General features: G+C 44.5%; 1 protein-coding gene across 1 annotated transcript in view; it reads right to left on the bottom strand.

Moving 5' to 3' along the window:
* NUP35 (nucleoporin 35) overlaps window positions 1-24,175 on the bottom strand; it is a 140,924-nt gene that overhangs the window by 57,971 nt on the left and 58,778 nt on the right. Inside the window, exon 3 of the mRNA XM_069234130.1 lies at window positions 14,650-14,777. Within this exon, the coding sequence (XP_069090231.1) occupies window positions 14,650-14,777 (128 nt within the window). The remainder of the gene's footprint in view (window positions 1-14,649; window positions 14,778-24,175) is intronic.

Here is a 24,175-nt window from a genome sequence, read left to right on the forward strand (position 1 = left end):
CCTGACTGCAGGCAGCCCTCTTTTCTTGCTGCTCGCAGTCAAGATAAGTATATCTTTTGTTGCTCCATACAGTTTTAATATTGAATAGCATTTACCGTTTTATTTCTGGTTTCTAAGTTTGCCTAATGATTTCCTGAATACGCGCGATTCTGTTTCACTGTTTGAAGTGCATTTGTTAAATTTATCAACGCGCGCAAGGCGCCAAGCTTTCTCTTCAGCCTCTCTTCCTCGCGTAGCCGTGAACGTTCTATTTTGAACGCCGGCTGACGCGAGCATCATAAATCACTCCGATTCATTCCAGAGCGCATTCCTTTTAAAAGCACTCGTTTCAGCCTGACCGGTATTTTTCATTTACTCATTTGGGCAGCTCTTTCCTCGCTCTTATTTCAGAGCGCATTCCTTGGCAAGCGCTAGTTCTAGTTTTCCCGGCCTTCATTGCATTAAACAATTTTGGCAGCCCTTACCTTTGCTCTGCTCTACATATCGTCGACTGCTTCAGATACTTCCTGGTGAGGCGTGGCTTTGTCTTTCCAGCCTCTCAATTGTTTGCTTCCTGGTGAGTCACAATTATTATTCTAAAGCCTTGCCCTTTAAATTTTTTAACCCTTTACTGACCAGTTTATTTTTCTTCCTATAGTAAAATGGATTTTTCTGATTTTTTCACAACAAATGAAGATTCTGAAGAGAATTTTTCTTACAATTTAAATAATTTTATTCAATCTTCCGTTAAAAAAGCAGTTTCTGCTTCTATGGGGAAAATTTCCAAGCAAATTCAATCTACTGTGTCGTCCCGTCTATCCCAATCACAAGTGGCCCATACTGCGGGGGAAAGCAGAAAGCGCAAAGACTCGGGGGCTTCTTTTAAATCAGGTTAACGCCTCGTCTGCGCTAATGGATGGTGAGTCAAACTCACTCAGGATGGAGGGTGAAGTTCCTCAAAGGCCTCCTACTACGGAGGGGAATAAAGTTATGGGTACTAAAAGTAAAAATAAAACAAAAAATTTGTTTTTGTGATTGCGGACATTAGAGACACCGATGATGATGGGGATGACAATGTTTCTTCATCAGACAACGAGGATGATAACACCACTGATTTTTGGATTGGACCTCCCCCCAAAAAATCTAAATCAGCATCTGCTGACCAAGCTCACGCCCCTCTATTGGATTCCGATGGTAATCCCATGTTTGATCCTGGCTTAATTCACCATCCCAATCCTACTGAATGGTTACCTTCTGAACATGTTGTGAGTTACATTCTAGCAAAATTACGTCTTCCCCTAGATAAGCAAGTACGGGCAAAACTACGTTCTGAATGTCCCAGACCCTCTCTTCCCCTACACATTACTGCTACCCCTTCAATAGATCCGTCCCTTCTAACTTTTTTCTCCAAATTCGGTAAAGACCCCCGAAAAGGGGTGGACAGAGCCTGGGCCCTCTGCCAGGATAAAGTCCTTGATTTGGTCGGTCCCTTATCCCGCATTTTCGACCTGGCAGAATACGCAAGAATCAATTGACCCGGAAGAACTGTCTCTCTGGATTCAGAGAGCTTTTTGTTTGCTTGGTGACACGAACTCGGCTATGACGCATGAGCGTCGAAAAGGACTCCTTCTCAAGCTAGATCCTCAGCTTGCGAACCTGGCAGCTATGGATCCAGGAGCTAAGGCTGACGGATTGCTCTTTGGAGATAACTTTATTAAGAAACTAAGCAAATACGTTACCACCTTTGCTTCTCTAGACAAAGCTCAACAGTCACTTAAAGTGTTTAACTCACAGGTTTTTGCCAGGGCCGGTAGAGGAAGAGGCCGCTCCACCGGCCGGTCCTTCAGGAATCAAGGCTTCAGAGGGTCCTATAACTACCAACAGCAACAACAACAAGACTTTCGTCCACAATTCTACCCCCAGCGTTCCAGAGGGTTCAGAGGGAGGAACCAACGCAGGTCCTATAACAATTCAGGTAAGCCAATCTTCTGGCCATCTTTCCATAGGGGGTTGTCTAAAAAATTCTCTCCACTAATGGAAAGAGATTACCTCAGACCCCTGGGTTCTCAATACCGTCAAAGGCTATTTAATAGAATTTTACAAAACTCCTTTCCAGCCTTCTCCCCTTCTTCCCCTCAGCTTTGTAGAAGAAATGTAATGAAAATGTCACTTACCCAGTGTACATCTGTTCGTGGCATCAGTCGCTGAGATTCACATGGTATGCATGAGCTCGCCATCTGGTGTTGGGTCGGAGTGTTACAAGTTGTTTTTCTTCGAAGAAGTGTTTTCGAGTCACGGGACCGAGTGACTCCACCTTCTGTGCTCATTGCGCATGGGCGTCGACTCCATCTTCGATTGTTTTCCCCGCAGAGGGTGAGGTAGGAGTTGTACTATAGTAATAGTGCCCGCGCAATGAAAAATGTAAGTATGTACCTATTAAAGGATTAAGTAATATATATACAAATGTACAAAATTGAAGGTAACTTCTGAACTGCTACAGGCTTCCGGGGAGGTGGGTGGGTCCATGTGAATCTCAGCGACTGATGCCACGAACAGATGTACACTGGGTAAGTGACATTTTCAGTTCGATGGCATCTGTCGCTGTAGATACACATGGTATGCATAGACTAGTAAGCAGTTAGTTCCCCATAAGCGGTGGTTTAGCCTGTAGGAGTAGAAGTTGTCTGAAATAGAGTTCTTAATACAGCTTGACCTACTGTAGCTTGTTGTGCGGATAGCACATCTATACAGTAGTGTTTGGTGAATGTGTGAGGCGTAGACCAAGTGGCTGCCTTACATATTTCTTGCATTGGGATGTTTCCTAAAAAGGCCATTGAAGCACCTTTTTTCCTTGTTGAATGTGCCCTGGGAGTAATGGGCAGTTGTCTTTTTGCTTTAAGGTAGCAGATTTGGATGCATTTAACTATCCATCTGGCTATACCTTGTTTTGATATTGGGTTACCTGCATGAGGTTTTTGGAATGCAATAAATAGCTGTTTAGTTTTTCTGATGTTCTTCGTTCTGTCAATGTAGTACATTAATGCTCTTTTGACATCTAATGTATGTAGTGCTCTTTCAGCCACAGAATCTGGCTGTGGGAAGAATACTGGTAATTCTACCGTTTGATTTAGATGGAATGGAGAAATAACTTTTGGTAAAAATTTTGGATTAGGTCGTAGGACGACCTTATTTTTATGTATTTGTATAAAAGGCTCTTGTGTTGTGAACGCTTGAATTTCACTTACTCTTCTTAGAGATGTAATGGCGATGAGAAAGGCAACTTTCCAGGTGAGGAATTGTATTCCGCAAGAGTGCATGGGTTCGAAGGGTGGGCCCATGAGTCTTGTTAGAACCACGTTTAGGTTCCATGAAGGAACAGGTGGTGTTCTTGGTGGTATAATTCTTTTAAGCCCTTCTATGAATGCTTTGATAACTGGTATCCTATACAAGGAAGTTGAATATGTAGTTTGCAGGTATGCAGATATTGCTGCAAGGTGTATTTTAATAGAAGAGAAGGCTAGCTTTGCTTTTTGTAAATGGAGCAAGTAATCTACTATATGTTTTGGAGTTGCCTCTAGTGGTTGTATCTGATTATGATGGCAGTAACAAACAAATCTTTTCCACTTACTTGCGTAGCAGTGTCTAGTGGATGGCCTTCTGGCCTGCTTTATGACTTCCATACACTCTTGGCTAAGTTGTAAGTGTCCGAATTCTAGGATTTCAGGAGCCAGATTGCTAGATTCAGCGATGCTGGGTCCGGGTGTCTGATCTGTTGGTTGTGTTGCGTTAACAGATCTGGTTTGTTGGGCAGTTTGATGTGTGGTACTACAGACAGATCTAGCAGTGTTGTGTACCAGGGTTGTCTTGCCCACGTTGGTGCTATTAAAATGAGTTTGAGTTTGTTTTGACTCAATTTGTTTACTAGGTAAGGAAGGAGAGGGAGAGGAGGAAAAGCGTAAGCAAATATTCCTGACCAGTTCATCCATAGGGCATTGCCTTGGGATTGCTTGTGTGGGTATCTGGACGCGAAGTTTTGGCATTTTGCGTTCTCTTTTGTTGCAAATAAGTCTATTTGTGGTGTTCCCCAGAGTGTGAAGTAGGTGTTCAGAATTTGTGGGTGGATTTCCCATTCGTGGACTTGCTGGTGATCTCGAGAGAGATTGTCTGCCAGCTGATTCTGGATCCCCGGAATAAACTGTGCTATTAGACCAATTTGATGGTGGATTGCCCACTTCCATATTTTTTGAGCTAACAAGCTTAACTGCGTTGAATGTGTTCCTCCTTGTTTGTTTAGATAATACATCGTTGTCATGTTGTCTGTTTTGACAAGGATGTATTTGTGGGTTATGATTGGTTGGAAAGCTTTTAGTGCTTGAAAAACTGCTAATAATTCTAGATGATTTATATGCAGTTTTGTTTGATGTATGTTCCATTGTCCTCTTATGTTGTGTTGATTGAGATGTGCTCCCCACCCTGTCATGGAAGCATCTGTTGTTATTACGTACTGTGGCACTGGGTCTTGGAAAGGCCGCCCTATGTTTAAATTTATACTGTTCCACCATAGAAGCGATAGGTAAGTTTGGCGGTCTAGCAACACCAGATCTAGAAGGTGACCCTGTGCTTGAGACCACTGTGAGGCTAGGCACTGTTGTAAGGGCCTCATGTGCAGTCTTGCGTTTGGGACAATGGCTATGCATGAGGACATCATGCCTAGGAGCTGTAGTATTGTTCTTGCTTGTATTGTTTGGTTTGGAGACATGTGTTGAATGACCCTGTTGAAATTGTTGATCCTTTGTGGAGTTGGCGTTGCTACTCCTTTTGTCGTGTTTATTATGGCTCCTAGATATTGCTGTACTTTGCTTGGCAGAATGTTTGATTTTGCAAAGTTGACGGTGAACCCTAAATTGTAGAGGGTTTGTATGACTTGATTTGTGTGGTGTGAGCATTGTGTGAGCGAACTGGTTTTGATTAGCCAGTCGTCTAGATACGGGAACACATGTATTTGCTGCCTTCTGATGTGTGCAGCGACTACTGCTAGGCACTTTGTGAATACTCTTGGAGCGGTTGTTAAACCAAAAGGCAATACTTTGAATTGGTAATGTATTCCTTTGAATACAAACCTTAGATATTTCCTGTGTGATTGATGGATTGGTATATGGAAATATGCGTCCTTGAGGTCTAGGGTTGTCATGTAGTCGTGTTTTCTGAGCAATGGTAACACTTCTTGTAGTGTGACCATGTGAAAGTGGTCTGATTTGATGAATGTGTTTACTACCCTGAGGTCTAGAATTGGTCTCAGTGTTTCGTCCTTTTTTGGTATCAAGAAGTACAGTGAATAAACTCCTGTGTTTATTTGTGTGCTTGGTACTAATTCTATTGCATTTTTTTGCAGTAGTGCTTGAACTTCTATCTCTAGAAGTTGTGAATGGTATTTTGATAAATTTTGTGATTTTGGTGGTATGTCTGGAGGGAATTGCATGAATTCTATGCAATAACCATGTTGGATAATTGCTAGGACCCATGTATCTGTAGTTATTTTGTCCCATGCTTCGTAATATTGATGTATCCTCCCCCCCACTGGTGTTGTGTGGGAGGGGTGAGTGACGTGTGAGTCACTGCTTGTTGGTAGTGGTTTTGGGGCTTTGAAATCTTCCTCTATTCCTAGGAAATTGCCCCCCTCTATACTGGCCCCGAAAACCTCCTCTGTACTGTCCCTGGTAGGTGGGCGGTGCGGACTGTGAGGTGCTAGCTTGTGTGGCCTGACCCCGAAACCCTCCTCTAAAAGGTGTTTTGCGGAAGGTGTTATAAGATCCTCTGCTCTGCGGGGAGTAGAGTGCGCCCATGGCCTTGGCAGTGTCAGTGTCCTTCTTGAGCTTTTCTATAGCTGTGTCGACCTCCGGACCGAACAGAAGTTTCTCGTTTACTGGCATGTTAAGCACTGCCTGCTGAATTTCTGGCTTGAATCCAGACGTTCTGAGCCATGCGTGCCTACGGATGGTAACCGACGTATTAATGGTTCTTGCGGCCGTGTCTGCTGCATCCATGGAGGAGCGTATTTGATTGTTGGAAATGTTTTGACCCTCCTCAACAACCTGTTTTGCTCTTTTTTGCAGATCTTTTGGGAGATGTTCAATGAGATGCTGCATCTCATCCCAGTGGGCTCTGTCGTATCGCGCTAGCAGCGCTTGTGAATTTGCGATGCGCCACTGGTTTGCTGCTTGGACAGCAACCCTCTTCCCGGCTGCATCGAACTTCCTACTTTCTTTATCTGGGGGAGGTGCATCCCCAGAAGTGTGTGAGTTTGCCCGTTTTCTGGCAGCCCCTACCACCACAGAGTCTGGTGGCAGCTGAGAGGTGATGAAGACAGGGTCCGTAGGAGGCGCCTTATACTTTTTGTCCACCCTAGGCGTCACTGCCCTACTTTTAACTGGCTCCTTGAAAATGTCCTTTGCATGGCGTAGCATGCCTGGGAGCATCGGCAGGCTTTGGTAGGAGCTGTGGGTTGAGGAGAGGGTGTTAAATAAAAAATCATCCTCTACTTGTTCCGAGTGTAGTTCCACATTATGGAATAGAGCTGCTCTAGCCACCACTTGTGAGTAGGCTGTGCTGTCTTCCGGTGGTGATGGCCTAGTTGGGTATGTGTCTGGGCTGTTATCAGACACTGGTGCGTCGTACAAGTCCCACGCATCCTGATCTTGGTCGTCGTGGCTCATGGCGGTGTGAGCTGGCGAATGTGACGGGGTGTAAGTTGGCGAAGCCGGAGTTACAGGTGGAGGCGAGGGAGGAGGTGTTACCTTTTGTGTTGTTTGTTGCTGAGGAGTAAACTGAAGCGTTCTCTTTCGTTTGACAGGTGGAAGGGTACTGATCTTCCCAGTCCCCTGCTGAATAAAGATACGCTTTTGCGTGTGGTCCACGTCAGTGGATTGCAGTTCTTGTTCAAATCTATGTTTCTTCATTTGAGAAGACATAGAATGCTCTTCGGTATAGGAGCCAGAAACAGGGTCTGATGTCGCTTTTTTCGGCTCCGAAAGCCCTGTCGATTGTTTTTTCGGCTCCGAGGTAACCTTCCTCTTTTTCTGTGCCGAAAATTCTTGGCCTCTATGGTCTTCGGCGCCACTGTCTCGGCGTCGATCGGTGTCGACACCGAACTCTCGGTGTCGATGCTTCTGTTTAGCACTCTCTCGGTCCCGAGGAGGCTGCGTGCCGGTGTCTCGACCGAAGTCGGACGATCTCGACACTGAATGGGCCTTTTTCGGTGCCGATTGTTGGTCACCGAGAATTTGGGTGGAGCCATGGCCGGTTGGCAGTGGCGTCCCCTGGGCCTTCTTTCCTTTTTTAGGGTTTGATCTCGACGTTTTACTCACAGTTCTTGTAGAGTGTAGCTCGTCGGAGTCTGAATCCTGGATGGAAAAGGATTCCTCCTGTTCTTCTTCTGTCTCGAACTGTCGACGCTCTTTTGGCGTGGACGCCATCTGCAGTCTTCTCGCTCGACGGTCGCGCAGAGTTTTTCGGGACCGGAACGCCCGACAGGCCTCGCAGGATTCTTCACTGTGCTCGGGTGACAGGCACAGATTACAGACCGAGTGCAGGTCCGTATAAGGATATTTGTTGTGGCATTCGGGGCAGAATCGAAACGGGGTCCGATCCATCGGCGTTGTCCTCCACGCGGTCGGGCCGACTAGGCCCCGACGGGGTGCCGAAATCTACCCCGAAGGGCACCGAAGCGCTTCGATGTTCAACGCGTCGTCGTATGTGTCTATCTGTAACCGGATCGCAACGATACCGTCGAAAATCTTCCGTCTTCAGCTATCTTTCCGTTCCGAAACTCGGAGCGACATGAACACGTCCGAACCCGATGGCGGAAAGAAAACAATCGAAGATGGAGTCGACGCCCATGCGCAATGAGCACAGAAGGTGGAGTCACTCGGTCCCGTGACTCGAAAACACTTCTTCGAAGAAAAACAACTTGTAACACTCCGACCCAACACCAGATGGCGAGCTCATGCATACCATGTGTATCTACAGCGACAGATGCCATCGAACAATCTCATTTCTACAGAAATCCAAGATCTCCTTCAAAAACGAGCTATCCAACCAGCTCGTCCTCTTCCATCAGGTTTCATAAGCCCCCTGTTTCTAGTAATCAGAAAAAACAAGAAAATCAGACCAGTCATCAACCTCAGACAATTCAATCAGTTTGTTGTCTATCGACATTTCAAGATGGAAACAATTCTTCATTTAAGAGACTCGCTTCTTCTAAACGACTGGATGGTCCGTCTGGATCTTCAAGACGCTTACTTAACAGTTCCTATTCATCACTCTCACTGAAAGTTTCTCCAGTTCCAATGGAAACATCTCACCTACCAGTTTACTTGCCTACCCTTCGGGCTTTCTTCGGCCCCCTGGTGTTTCACCAAGTTAATGAAACCTACTGTAGCTCTTCTTCGACCTCAAGGCTTCAGAGTGATAATCTATCTAGACGATATCCTTCTGATGCATCAAGCCCTCTCTATCCTTCGGTCTCAACTATCTTACACGATCTCACTCCTTTCAGATCTAGGTTTTTTTAGTCAACAACGAGAAATCGATGTTTACCCCGTCACAGACAATGGAATTCCTAGGCTTTCTAATCAATTCCTCTCAAGGCCTCCTACAACTTCCAAAGTCAAAAATAAAAAGTATCAAATCAGAGATTACCCTATCTTTACAGCAGACTTCTCTCTCCCTCAGGTCTCTTGCAAGGATTGTAGGTCTTCTTTCATCCTCGATACAGGCAATTTTCCCAGGCCCTCTTCACTATCGGGCTCTTCAGAGATTGAAAATTCGACATTTACGCAAAGGTCTTGCTTATTCAGATTTCATCCCCCTCGACCTCGAATCCCGTACAGAACTCCAATGGTGGCTCGACCATCTCGAAGCTTCGAATGGCAGGACCATCTTTGCCTCAGCCCCAGATCTTGTCTTAGAATCCGATGCAAGCCTAACAGGCTGGGGCGCAAGGTGTGGGCAGATATCGACTGGAGGCACATGGTCTCTGCAGGAGTCTTCATTGCACATCAACTATTTAGAGATGCTTGCAGGCTCCTTTGCAATCAAAAGCTTCACCAAAAACAGAGTCTCTTGTTCCGTACTTCTTCGTATGGACAACCTCGCGGCAGTAAGATATATCAATCACCTCGGCAGTACCAAATCCAAACCGCTAGCAGAACTAGCAAAAAACTTTTGGGAATTCTGCCTTCACCGAAAAATTTCAGTTCAAGCAGAATACTTGCCAGGTTCACTCAACTCAGTTGCAGACTGGTTTTCACGTCATCTTTCAGACTACAGCGACTGGAAGCTTCACTCTTCGGTCTTCAACTCTATTCATCGCAAATGGGGTCCTTTCCATATGGACCTCTTCGCATCCCGCCTGAATGCCCAACTTCCTTGTTTCTTCAGCTGGAGGCCAGATCCTCACGCTTTAGTGACTGATGCATTTATTCAACAGTGGCCTCATTCAATAAACTACGCATTCCCTCCTTTCATCATGATGAGTTCTCACCCATCTTCGGCGTCAAAAAGCCACAGTAGTTTTAGTAGTCCCGTTGTGGCAAGCCCAAGTGTGGTATCCCACTCTTCTAGAATTATCTATCGACTTCCCTGTGCTTCTGCCCTCCTTCTCAATCCACAAGGTCTCCCTCACGACCTCATCTTCAACAAAACCCTTCTCCTATCCGCCTGGAAAGTTTCAGGTCTTCCTCATCTGATCCAGGAAAAAGCTTCAACCTACATCAACAATTCATGGGCTCCAGGCACTTCCAAGGCTTACCAATCAGCTTGGTCCATCTGGTCTAGCTGGTGTCTGGGAAAAGCATGTGATCCCTTTTCAGCAGCTCTAACTCTGATAGCTAATTTTCTTGCTTCTCAAGCTAGCGCCGGCAAATCATACAGAACCATTAATCTATATAGGTCAGCTATATCCCTACATCACCCTTTTATAAACGGAAAACCCGTAGGAGAACATCCCATCATTTGTCGTCACTTAAAAGGAGTAAAATTCTCCAATCCTCCAATTCCCAAATACACCGCTTTATGGGATGTCAATCTTGTCTTACAAATGTTTGTTTCATGGCAGGATAATAACTTATTGTCTTTGAAAATGCTTTCCGCTAAACTAACAATGTTACTTTGTCTAGTATCTATCAAACGCCTGTCAGATGTAAAAGCCCTGGATATCTCAGCTCGTCACTTCACCCCTACTGGTGTGCTGTTCAATGTCTCTCGTCGTACAAAAACCAACATTACTTCCATTTTCTACCCCTTTTTTTCCCAATCATCCGAAGCTTTGTGTGGGAAACTGTTTAAAGGTTTATGAACAAAAAACGGCTGATCTTAGAACATAATCTGCTTCCCAACTTTTAATTTCCTTTAGGAAACCCTATAAACCTGTATCTTCCCCTACCTTAGCTAGTTGGGTCAAATGGGTAATGTCTCTAGCGGGCATTGATACGTCAAACTTTGGTGCCCATTCTGCTAGAGGGGCTATGGCGTCAAAAGCCTTTTGGGCTGGTTCACGCTTGGAAGATATTCTAAGATCAGCAGATTGGTCAAATGATTCTACCTTTCGCACATTTTATTGTAAACCTGTTAATACAGCAACTTCGGTAGTAGTTAACATGCTTTAAACAAGCATAACAGGAGCCTCCGGTCTTGTCATAAAATGTAGATTTTCCGAGTATTTTATGATGGAAAGTCTTACTTTTATTAAAGACACGGAGGCGAGTATTATCCCACTGCTTACTGTACTAATGTTGTTCTTTCCCACCCTTTTAGTTACTACCAACGCTCCAGCATCCTCTTCAAACTTATTCAGCAGATGCCGATTCTACTAAAAGTACTCATCCAGCGCAATCTCCATTGAAGATTGATTCCTTCATTCACCATCCTGTCAAGCCGTCCTACTCTCCTAACCTGGACAGAATTCAAGACTTTTTCGCACTAGTCCTCGCAATATGTTTAATTTGTTGTATCGTACCTTTATTAAAATCATTTTCTTGACTGTCTCGCAGCTGAAAAGAGGGCTGCCTGCAGTCAGGATTGGTATATGTTACGCTGTATAGTGTGCTGATTGGTTAAGGTTACTAGTCTTATCTCCCATTGGTTGATTGTTACGCAAACCTCTGGGAATGGTGTTTTTCTCTTGGCTGCTATTAATATAAAGCAGGAAAAGAAAGCATAATACTCGCCTACGTGTCTTTAATAAAATTAAGACTTTCCATCATAAAATACTCTGAAAATCTACATTATCCAGAAATTAATCGCATATAGTGCTTTACAGCACACTCTTAATTACAGGTTACTCTGCCTCCTGCAATCTCCTGGTTTCCGTGAACTTGCCTCAGCAAGGTACTGTTTTGTTTATAGATACCCTATTATTTAGCCCCTTTGTGCTTTGGGACTAGTACCTCATCTTTAATCAATTACCTTAAATAAAATAAACAGAAATAGGCGAAGCCAATAGGTAAAGCTATTTATGGGTGATCGCACTTGCTCATCAATTGGCAAGTACGAGTTTTTAGTTATGGTCATGGATGACTGGGTTAATATTAAAGTGTTGGATGGGTGAGCGGGTGACTAGATGAGTGAGTGACAGTTTGTAGGTACAGGAGAATACAAAGCGTAAGACACCAGCAGAAAGGCCAGAGTTGACATCACAGGCACCAAGAAATCAGAAACCAGGAGTCAAATATGCACAAAGGGTACAGAGACATTCACAAATTGAAAGCAGAGTTCAGACCTACAACAAACAGAGAAACTGACAGCAGCAAGACAACGGGAGCACTTTTCACCAGGGCATGAAATCTATGCTGATAGAAGTAAACTCTGTGTGGGGAGGTATATATCCAGATATCAAGAGCAGACGTCAGAGGGTGAAACGAGCAGAAAGAGCTGCGGGCACGAAGTGTAAGAGAGACACACATGCACGCACACAGAAAGTGAGGACATCAAATGTTAGATACTGTTGGAAGACCAAGAGCACGCATAGAGAGCAGGAAAATACTCCCACAACGAATTTTAGGAGCAGGCGTTAGGGTTCGAGACATATAAAACATGGAAAAATGCAAGACAGCAAGGCAAGCTAACAGGCAAGAGCATGGAGTGCATGCTCTGAATCGACTCAGGAGGGCGAGGAAGTAGTAAGGACACTAGGAACAGAGTGTGCTACAGTAACAGCACAAGCTGATGCCAAAAGTGAGATTCACTGACATAGTAAGAGCAGGCGTGTTTAGCTGCTTGCTTTCGCATTCACATCAGAGAAAGAGATTAAACTAGTCGGAAGCACATTAGCAGAAAGCAGGCACTGAGAGGCATGCAAACAGAGAATGAGCACACATTAAAGTTTGAAACATGTTCAGGGAACAAGAGCAAACTTCAGACAGTAAGACACCAGCAAAACGAGCAACAGTAAAGGGCAGAGATTGGGCACAAACAGAAAGAAGGTGCGGAGATCAAGTGCTGAGACGTGCACAGAAGCAGACAGACAGACAAAGTGTTGGGTGACACACTAGCAGTTGGCTATCTGGCATCTGAAGTAGTTGGAGACAACAAAAAAAAAAAAAAAGAGCTAAAGGTGCCAAGGGAAATAAAAACATGGATTAAGCCAGACCAACAAGAAAGAAATGAAGCTGGTGGTTAATGAGAATGGGCTACGGACGAGGTGAAAGGAGAGTGTGTAAGAGCCAGCTGTGGAAGGAATAAGGGCTAGGGCTTTGGCAGCTGCAGGTAAGGGCCATTAATGTATTCGACTCCAGCCGCCCCCTTTACTTTGACATTAAACACGTGCTTGTCAGCAGATTTCATAACCGTGCTGCCCTGAGCTGGACAGGTCAGCTTTGATCTAATATGGAGTATCTGTTTTTCCGAAGCTTGCGACTTAAGGCAACCTTGCGGCAACCTGCCACTGGCTGGGGCTGCAAAAAAAAGGCTGGCATAGCCTGGCTGGAAAAGTGTCAATCACAAGTCAATAGACTCACGTAAGGACTGCCGTTCTGCGAGATACATCGACGTGTCTGGAACGGTCTCCGTTTCTCCACAAAATGAACGGCGTTGGGAACAACAGCTACAGGGAACAGAGCCCGTCTCACTCAGCTACGCTTCTCACGCACCTAGTCACGTTCGACACACATCTGCTCCTCAAAAACAAACTGCCTCGGAATTAACTTGAGGCCCAGCGCTTGTTGGGAAATGTAGGGCGAATGACATCAGCCGCTGGTTCCTTGCTCTGAAATTTGAGGGGGGCGAAAATGACACCGCTAGCAATGCTGTGCTCTAATGGATGCACCAAGGGACAGCGGAATGTAAAGAAGGCAACGTTAAGAATTTATCATCAACAATAATTCCCACGTATGGAAAACTTGTAATTAAGTCCTATTATTTAGGCACAAACCAATTACTGGAGGAGCGGCAGATCAGCCTAAAATGTGAGTGATATGCTTGTCTCCACACTCAACTCTGGAAATGCAGCACTTTTGAAGATGTGCACACTGGAAGCGAGTGATGGGAGCAGGGGTGCTGTAACGTCTGGAGAGGAACACAGGGGATAGACAAACTATTCTGTTTAATCAGGGTCAAATGAAGCAGGCAACAACCTGCGCATCCGTTTACACTAAAAATCCCATTCGATGAAGGGTCCAAAGCACACCTCATGGCTCGTGACTCGGGCAGCAACGACGACGACCAGATACAAGGTAGGGCAAAAGGCTGCGCACTATGAAGAGGTGCCGCAAGTCTCCATGGAAGTCCATGTACAAGGGGGGGATGGGCTCCACAGTGTCACTAGTGTCCCTGCACCAGATCCATGCTACTGTGCAGTAAACTGTTGTCATTCACATTACGCATCGCCATCACCCCAAAGATAGAACGGCCGATTGAGGGCTGATCTTAAGTGGGTGAAAGACACTGGCAGCCAGCGTAATGGCGGAACTTGTCAGGCCTCTGTGCTACCCATGCTAGCTGTGGGCTGTTCCAAAGTATGACTGACATTTCAAAGCAATGGGTTTAGGCTCCTCTGTGCGTTTTCTTTCTTTGTTACAGTAGTCTGCAATACCGCAAAGTATGTATTTTATGGCTGACCTTAACATGAAGGTCTGTTCACTATACGTTATAGAATGCTGAAACATGTTTGACATAATAACATCATATAATATGTTGTAGACTGCAATAAGTTTAAAAACAAGTTACAACTGTTGACTACTATGAATATGCATTGAGGGCACATAGCAAAGGATATGGCCACTGGAGGCAAACAGAATGCAGTGTGCACATTTTAAAACGGTGCAACAAATAAGGATTCGTTCTCAGGTGCAGCACTTCCAGCGAGTAGGGTCTGAAACGAAGAAAATATCTGCCTATTCTAGCCTGCGTGTGGCTGACTGAAATGATAAGCGTGTGGGGAGCACTACCAGAGAGGGTGCAATGTGATAAACAGTGAGGAACAATCCATGCAAGACGCATCATAGGCGGCAAGAGGCAAAATGAGACCTTACACAGACAAAAGTACACTTAACAATATTCTGAAAGTACCACCAGCCTAGGGCTGCTTAATTATAGAAAAAGTTCATAATAGCTAGCTCGTCAGTTTATTATGCAATTTATTTCATGAGTCAATAAAAGAAGTAAACACAATATTACCTGCTTCCGTGAGCTCAAGGGTGTTGCTCCAAGTCCAGGACTGGTTATATCATCATAAATACTTCGTACCGGTGGCGCGCCACTTTTATCTTTATGACTAGGAACAACTGGCTGTGGAGGACTTCCCCCTACAACAGATAATTGAACAAATTTAATAAAACAATACAGCACACACGCTACTACTACACTGGATGATTCATAGCCTGGTTCTCCAACCGTCTCAACAAGCAAGATGCTTCTGATTAATTAGGTTCACCCGAAGCTTCTAACAAATCCTAATCATGGTAAGAACACTGTCCACATTCGACAAGATTCCGATAGTAACCACCCCATTTATCAGGTAGGGCTACTCGCAGTAACGTCATTATAAGCTTTATTAATACTAAGTTCCTCCACACGACTAACGAAATAGCAGCAAGTGCTCTCTTGTACAAAAGCAAGATCAAAATATCTTCCCAGTTTAGTTTGAATCATTAGTCAGTTAAATCATCTTTAAATGTATTTCGGAAATGCAGTCACTGCATTCAAACACCAGTCAATCAATTTAAGAAAATGCACCGGTTTCATATCAAATACATTTCTATTTTGGGTAAACCAAACAACACCCCAAAGAAACATGTCTTTCTGGGGGAAAAAAATACATTTCCACAACATACCAGTTTTCATTTTTAGAAAATGCAGTAATCCCCAAATAATCTCATAATTTCCGTCAAGTACTTGCATGCACAAATACAACACATCAGGAATGCCTAACAATGCCAGGAATGCCTACAATCGGGTAAGAACGCCCACCCTTGTGTCAGAGACAAACGTATGTTAGGTCTGGCCTCCATAATGCCAAATATGCCCACAAAATGTATTGCTCTACCACTAATATAATTAGAGTGGTCACCATTCTGCTAGGGATGCCACTATTAGCCCAAAAATGTTCCCAGCGTGGCAAGGATAGTTGTCATTATGCCACAACTAAATCAAAGATGGACACAGTATTTCAAGAATTTCTATCACACCAGAGTCACCACTATGAAAAGAAGTGTCACAAATGTGCCAGATTCTATCGTTTGCCGAATTCTTCGTCCATAATACTAGATATAATCATTCTCTGAGGATGCATCCTTTTTAGTAACGGATTTTTCCTCTTCCCAAATCTTGACTTATCAGATGTTCAAACTCTGCTTTAAGAATTTATTTGAAAAATAGATTGATGCAGCATCTACGGTTCTTACATATACTATCCTGCTTACCTAGTACAACACTGACTTCCTCTGTACTTTGCCCCAAAAAGCGACATCAAAACAGGACACCAAAGGCACCTTCTGGGCATCATAGAACTACTTGATTAACACACATGCCAAAACCACCTAAAATGTTGCAGAATAAATCGGGTATTTCCTAAATAGGACTGGCAATAATAATCTATCAAGAAAGTCACAGATGGACACAATAGACTATAAAAACTGACAGGAAAGGTATGACAAATTCTGAGCACCATGTAAGAGTAGGTTGGAGAAGCTGTGGTTTTTAAATCAGACCACTGTTCCTTCCCCCACACTATGGGACTTATTTTTCTTGACCTCTGCCTTCACCGGGACCCTTCTCATAAATCTCGAATTCATCAGGCAACTCGCCTTCAACAAAGATCCTACAAAGAGATAAGAACGTTAACTCTGCTTTTCAGAACCAAGGACCAGATGTATCAAGCGATTTTGCATTCGCAAACGGTGCGAATTGCAAAATTCGGCCGTTTGCGAATGCAAAAATGCCTTTCAGAATGTATGAAAGGCATTCGCAGTGCAATTTTAAGGAATCGCTAAAATAGCGATTCCTTAAAATTGCAACCCCATTTAGAGATTCTCTAAATAGGAAATCGCAAATAAGGAATCCTTATTTGCGATTTCTTAAGCACATGTATCAAGCATTTCCTAAATGCGAATTGGGCATTTAGGAAATGCAATTACCACCAACAAAAGTTTGGTGGTAACCATGTGCAAATTTTAAAAATGCATTTTTAAAATTGACATGTAGCGCACACATGCCCCTAAGGCATGTGTGTGCTTCACATATCCGTAAAAATATTTTTGGGGTGCAGCAGAGGGGCCCTTAGGCCCCCAGCACCCTGGGATTTGCGTTTCCTAAATTGCTAATTCCTAACTGGAATTCGCAATTTAGGAAATACAAAACCATTTGCAGCAGGCCCATAGGTGCAAATGGAGTTGGATTCTCTATTTGCGATTCGGTATTAGCATTTGCGAACTTTAAGAAATCGCTATTACCGAATCGCAAAAATCATACATACCATTTTGCATTTCTTAAATAGCGATTTCTTAAAATTCGCTATTTAAGAAATGCAATTTGTTTTTTTGATACATCTGGCCCCAAGTCCCTCACCTGACTCGGTATTTTTCTCATCTTAAGCAACAATTTGGGATCACAAAAAATAAGTTAAAATTACTTTTTAAAAAGCTCAAGAAACTCACAAACGCCCCTTTGCAAGAACGCACTGGACAATGAGAATCGGTTATACCACTTGGTGGGAGCTCTTGGACTGGACTTTAGAGATATTGGTCCCTACTTCTGCAGTAGACCTTATTTCACATGCCTGTCCCCATGTTATGCGTAATTTGATGCGTAGGCGGCTGAAATTTATTACAGGAAGGGATACAGGAGTTTCAGAGAAGTGTCTTGAAAAATTCCGTTTCTCTCAAGGTACCCATATCAGGTGCAGGTGATAGATCGCAATCACATTAAGTGACGACAAAAAGCGATCAGGAACTCCCGACATGCTTTGCGCTGAGAATTCCATCATGGTGACTCCAGAGTTTCTCTGTGTGGCTGGAGGAGCAAAGCATCTGCGCCCGTGCCCCCCAACCCCCACTCTCCCTCCGGGGGGTTTATGGAGAACACGTTGGAAGCAGGCATGGTGAGCACTGTGACTACCAGCTTGTTGGAAACAACTGAAATGGGAGAAGAAAAGGAGTGATCTTTAACCAGAACTCTTTAAAAGGCCTGCACACCTTCCAAAGCAAGACATTACCTCAGGCTGAGTGTTTATTAGAGGGAATGGATATGTGGTCTGTTGCAGCTGTTCAATGTTCGAACTTTAGTATTTTTCTCTCTGGTTAATAATCTGGGCTCATTCGGTACCAGGTGTACTTGTTGTGTTTATCTTCGCACATGCTCCACTTGCCCCAGCTGACAGGTATGCTGAAGAAGCCCTTCATGAAAAAACACAAAGTCAGCAATGCCAAACTAAGACGGTTTCCTCTCCAGAATTAAAAGTCAAATTTTGCTGGAGCCAAGTTAATCAGGCAAGCAACCCTTTGATGGGTCAGAGACCAGCGATATGAACCCAACAAGGGGGAGTGTTTGACAACTGGCACAAATAGATCTGGTGGCCTCGCTGCCTCTTGCTGATGACAAATTCTGATCTAAACTCCCAGGCAATGGAGAAGGGGGACTTGCCCAATGTAAGAAATGAACATTGGTTGGAGAAAGATCCCAGCTGCGATTAGCATTTGGCTCGACCTCTGTCCTCTTTTGTGGAGAATTATAAAGCTGGGTAGGCCCCTCTACAAAAGTGAGACTCAAAGGCTGATTTTCCCAAAGGCTGAACAAAACAAGAACAAAAAAAAAAAAAAAAAAGGAGGGGCGGGGCAATTTGGACCCTACACTATATCATTCATCTTTTACAAATCCTCACAACCTGCGAGACACAGGCTGAACAAACTTAACAGTTGTGTCCCAGACATAAAGCAGCTGGTTACCATGTCAGTGCATGCTAGCCACTGCAGTGACCCTTCCTCAATGCATGTGGCCTGCCTCCTATTACATCCTTGTTGTCAGTGTACACCTCTGTCCTTATAACTATAGAGCCCCTAACGTCTTTTCAGTACTCCGGCCTCAGCTCCTTCCCAGTGTTGATGTAGGCCAATGTAGTACTCGACATAATCCTCCAGGTACAGGGGACCCTGCAGGCCCCATATTTCCAGGCCCTCTTCCACGAGAGTTACAGGGTCCTCCACTGCAGGGTTGGGGGGAGACGGGGGAAATGGATAGCAGTATGCCCCCCTTCCCGTTCCAGGGGGTACATGGCCTCCCCAGCTCAACGTCCCTGGAGGGCCCACCTCCCATAATCCAGGCTGTGGGGCTCTCACTCTCAGCCCTGATCCTCAGCGGAGAGCTTCCCAGTCCCCGACTCTTCTGTCGGCCTCAACACGCCCGCATCGACCCCAGGCGCATCCACCAGGCAGCCCTGGTTGCAGCATCGCCTTTGTAAAAGCATGCTGCTTTTACAAAATTAGGATTTTCTACTCTTAGCCTACTTCCTGCCTCCAATACACGTCTGGGGTGGGGTGACAGCTGGGCATGTGCATTCCCTAAAGACAGTCAAACACAAAGGGAGTTCAGGTGTGACCGATAGGACATCAATATCCTGGTGGTCCTTCATGGACAGAATGGGTGGGAGGGGCTGACACCTCAAAGGGCAGTGCCCTGCCACACACACAGACGCATGTCCCCTGTAGTGAGTCTGGAGTAATAGCAGGAAGGGAAGAGTTCTGTGCACTTCAAAGTCCGTTCTCTGAAGTATTTTCCCCACTTCAAAGGCACAACTGGGTGCAAGTACTGGATCTCCAACATCAACTCAGTACACTTCTGGACCTGTGGATACTCTAAGGAATAAGGACTTGCACTCTGCTGGACACATGCTGTGCTGACATGTCTGCTGCCCTCCTGCCTGAAAGTGAGAAGGACTGGACCTGCATCTCTCCATCCCAGAACCAAAGTGGCTCCAAGGGCTCGCCTCCTGTTTTCTGAAGGTTACCTGGTTAGTGGCAAAATGAAGAAAGAAAAGATTTGGAAAAATTCCAGGAGGCCATCGCATTGAAACTATGTAAAATGTTTGCATTAAAAAGTTGCCAGAAGGGTAACAGCTAACTTAGCTGTTGGTGCATCACAGAAGCCTTTAAAGAATTCAGTCCTTAGGGAGCACCAATTACTCGAGCCAGCTAAGTCTTGGTAGAAAAGACAAAAAAAGTCAACAGGACCCCATATTTTTCACAAGAGGGTGGAAGAAGCCCACCTGCCTTGAAAGCTTTACCCAATGTGGGAAATCAGAAAATAAGCTATTCAGTTGTACAAGGACATCAGAAATATGGTAGCAGAGAGGTTACCCAAGCACTAATAGACTCAAGAAAAGGTGATGGGTAGGCAATATCTTTCCTCATGAAAGTTGGAAAGGAGAAGCTATAAGTAAATTAGTTTAGTCAAAGACAGCTGAATTATCACTTCTGCATTGTACTCGCAGACTTAACGAACGCAAAGTGAAATGCAAACCAGTTTGCAGCTGAAGTAAATGCTATACTCCAGCTTGTAGACTAAAGACTTCAACAAGTCGGATCTGTGGAGTAAAAGCAACCACATCAACAAGCATTTGCAATGTAATAGGTCTTGCATTTTTCAAACAAGTCATCTGTTGACAACAGTGCCCACGTGCAAAAAAAATAATATTAAAAAGAGTGGAAACTGAGAAAAGACGACTTAACAAAATAAAGTTATCTTTAAAAATTAAACGTTGCTGTTAGAAATGGGGTCTTTGGTTGGCAGTCAGGTTACACAACCCCTCCCCCGTCCAAGAAAGGACCTTCACTCTAGTCAGGGCAAAGGAGAAACACTCCTGGTTAACCCCCCCTCACCACCTTTGTTGCCTGGCATGAGCAGAAAGGCCTAACCCAGAGACAATGTGTAAAGTATTTCTACCAACACACAATAATACAGTGAAAACACTACAAAATTACTCAACACCACGTTAGAAAAATAGCCAATATTTATCTAAACAAAACAAGACCAAAACGACATAAATCCAACATGCACAAAGTTATGAGTTTCCAAAGATTAAACACAAAAAGAGCGATTAGAAACACAAATGCTTTGATAAAATAATATCATGGCGTCATAAGGGAGATGTTTCCAACAATCCAAAGCCAATGGTGCCAGTCACGGAGTCATACTGACCCCTAGGTACACTACCTTTAGTAAATGCAGAAACAAGCCGATGCACGGAGTCTGGGATCGCAGTGTTGCTGGATCCGAGGCGGTGTAGGTGTCGGTTCCGGTGCTGTGGAGCGAAGGCGTCACAAAGAGGCGTCGGATCCGCGTACTTCCGGCAGAGTCGATATCCGGCGGTCACGACGTGGTGCGTCAACTTCAACGGAGTCGTCGCACTCTAGTGACGACCACGGCTTCGGTTGCAGGTGGTGTCAAGGGATTTGGTAGCGGTTTCGGTGCAGAGTCATCCAAAGTCAGTTTCCTTGAATCTTCTTGATTTTCCACCAGCTTCTCTTTTCAAGGGCCCAGAGATTAGGCAAAACTTGTGAGGGCACGAGTCTCAGCAGAGTCCAGGTGCTGGCAGAAGAAGTCTTTGATGGCCGTGAGACTTCAGAACAGGGGGCAAGCTCAGTCCAAGCCCTTGGAGATTCTTCTCAAGCAAGAAGATACTACAAAGTCCAGTCTTTGTTCACTTTCACAGGCAGAATCAACAACTGCAGGATTGCCCAACAAAGCACAGTCACAGGCAAGGGCAGCACTTTTCTTCAGCTATTCTCCTCAGCAGATGTTCCTCTTGGTTTAAGAAGTAAATCTTGAAGAAATCTAAAGTCTGGGGTGGGTCCACTACTTATACTTTTTTCTGCATTTGATGTTGCCCAACTTCAAAGAAAAGTCTCTGTTTACAGGATCCTGCATTTGCCAGGCCAGGCCCCAGACACACACCAGGGGGTTGCAGACTGCATTGTGTGAGGGCAGGAACAATACATTCAGGTGTAAGTGACCACTCTAGCACAGATGGCGCACCAGGATATGCAGGCTACTCCCCAGCTCCCTTTGTGTCACTGACTAGAGGAGATTCACAAACAGCCCAACCGTCAGCCTGACCCAGACAGAAAATACACAAACAGGCAAAGTCACAGAATGGTTTAAGCAAGTAAATGCCCACTTTCTAAAAGTGGTATTTTCAAACAGAGAATTTAAAAACCAACTTTACCAAAATATGTTTTTGTAAATTGTGAGTTCAGAGACCCCAAACTCCAAATCTTTATCTACTCTCAAAGGGAAACTGCACTTAGGTTACCATGGGGGCTGTCTGTAAATAACTTATAAGAGAGGGGCCTTGCAACAGTGGAAACCGAATTTGGCAGTATTTCACTGGTAGGACATGTACAACACATCAGTACGTGTCCCACCTTTAATATGCATTACACCCTGCCCATGGGGCTACCCAGGGCCTAACCTAGTGGTGCCTTACATGTATAAAAAGGGATGGTTTGGGCCTGGCAAGTGGGTACACTTGCCAGGTCGAATTGGCAGTTTCAAACAGCACCCACAGACACTGAAGTGGCAGGTCCGAGCCATGTTTTATAGGGCTACTCAAGTGGGTGGCACAACCAGTGCTGCAGGCCCACTAGGAGCATTTAATTTACAGGCCCTAGGCACCTCTAGTGTACTTTACTAGGGACTTACTACCAAATCAAATATGCCAATCAAGGATAATGGAAACAACAATACAATTTACACAGAGAGCATATGCACTTTAGCACTGGTTAGCAGTGGTAAAGTACCCATAGCCCTAAAGCCAACAAAAACTGGTCAGAAAAAAATAGGAGGAAGGAGGCAAAAAGTTTGGGGGTGTCCCTGCAAAAAGGGCCAGGTCCAAAATTTGCAATTTGGTTTGTCCTGCGTGGCACGTCTTTGCCAGTCACAGGCCTTCTGTTTGCGGGGCACTGGAAGTTGGAACAAAATAGTACCTCAATCACGTTGGGAACAGCAGACAGGCACTAATTAAGTTGAAATCAATTAGTGCTTGATCCCTGCGCCACACGGAGGAATGGAAATGATGACAGACATGTCTAGACAAATTATGAGTGAGTGAGCGACAGGCGGGCTCCACCCCTTTACTGAACCAAAGTGTCTTGCAGGCAAGATGCATGCGCCAATGCAAGCACACACAGGCTCGACCCTGAAAAGTACACATTTGCAGACAATAATTCGAAGTGACTGAGAAGAAGTTAGGACCACATTTCCTAAGGACAAGCATTTTTTAATTTTGCCTATAACTTTGGCATCATTTGTTGAATCTTCAGAAAAAGAAAAAAAAAGTAAAAAAAAAAAAAGGTCTATCTACCTCAGTTCCTTCCTGGAACGTTTCCAGGTGGTCAATCAAGCGGAAGCTGAGGAAACAAACATTTGCACTGGAATAGGTCTCACATTTGCTTGAGTTAGAGCTATTGGCATTGTAAATTCATAACTGGACTTTTCGTGCCAATATAAATTTGTCAACCCCGTCTCATAATTTCTTCTTTTCCTTTCTTATAACTCCAATGGCTCTGTATATAACTAAAGCATTTCCATTTACCTTCTTCCTCTATCTGCAACAAAAAATGAAAATGTTGCCATTTAGCATCCTATGTTAAATCTGCCATGCTGATTCCAATAGTATACCACTTTCACCACTGCACCATCAGAGTTGCCGGCTGGCTAAAACAATTCCCCCTAAAAAAATAAATTAAAAAAAACCACACAAGACAGCCACAGAGGAGAAACAAACTAGAAGGGGCACCCAAACATATCAAGACTGTTCAAACAATCCTAGTGTAATAAGGATGTTAAGGTGGCCTGAATCATGGTCAATAAGGAGAGATTATAAAAAATATACAACTATTATATAAACCTTTATCAGAAATATACTTTTGGAATTAGACTGTAAGGCCCAAAACAGCCGCTATAGGGCACCATAACAAAAACATCATTTGTAAGAAACATGGTCATGTAACCATATTGTTAGCCTCTAGAGGGCATAATTCCATGGAAAAAAAACAGGAGAAAGTAATGCAGTGTAACCATATACTTAGCCCCTTAAGGATATTTTTAGGGCTAGCAGGCCTACTGCAATATTACTACAAACAACATATTCAAAACCAAACTTCTCCCAGCTGTAAAACAAAACTTCTAGCCATCAGAAAGCTTAAAAGAAACTGAATGGCGGTAGAGGTTATTATTTTGGGGTCAAATCAAATCACAAACATTTATAAAGCGCGCTACTCACCCGTGAGGGTCTCAAGGCGCTAGGGGGATGGGGTTACTGCTGCTCGAAGAGCCAGGTCTTGAGTTGCCTCCGGAATGCGAGGTGGTCCTGGATGGTCCTGAGGTTGGTGGGGAGGGAATTCCATGTCTTAGCCGCCAGGTAGTCACAGACAGACTGGACAAGAACACTCACAACAGCAAAGAACTCTTCAACATTGTTAAAGAGCTCTCCAACCCTAACGTCAACGCCAACGCGCCCTCACAAGACCTCTGCAACTCCCTCGCCACCTTCTTCCATCGTAAGATCACCGACCTACACGACAGCTTCGGACAACAGACCCAGCCAACCACCACAGAACCTACAACCCCAGCCATCACCCTCAGCGCCTGGACTCACATCAACACGGAAGAGACCAAAGCCACCATGAACTCCATCCACTCCGGTGCCCCC

This window comes from Pleurodeles waltl, chromosome 5 (genome assembly GCF_031143425.1).
Source record: "Pleurodeles waltl isolate 20211129_DDA chromosome 5, aPleWal1.hap1.20221129, whole genome shotgun sequence".
NCBI lineage: Eukaryota > Metazoa > Chordata > Amphibia > Caudata > Salamandridae > Pleurodeles > Pleurodeles waltl.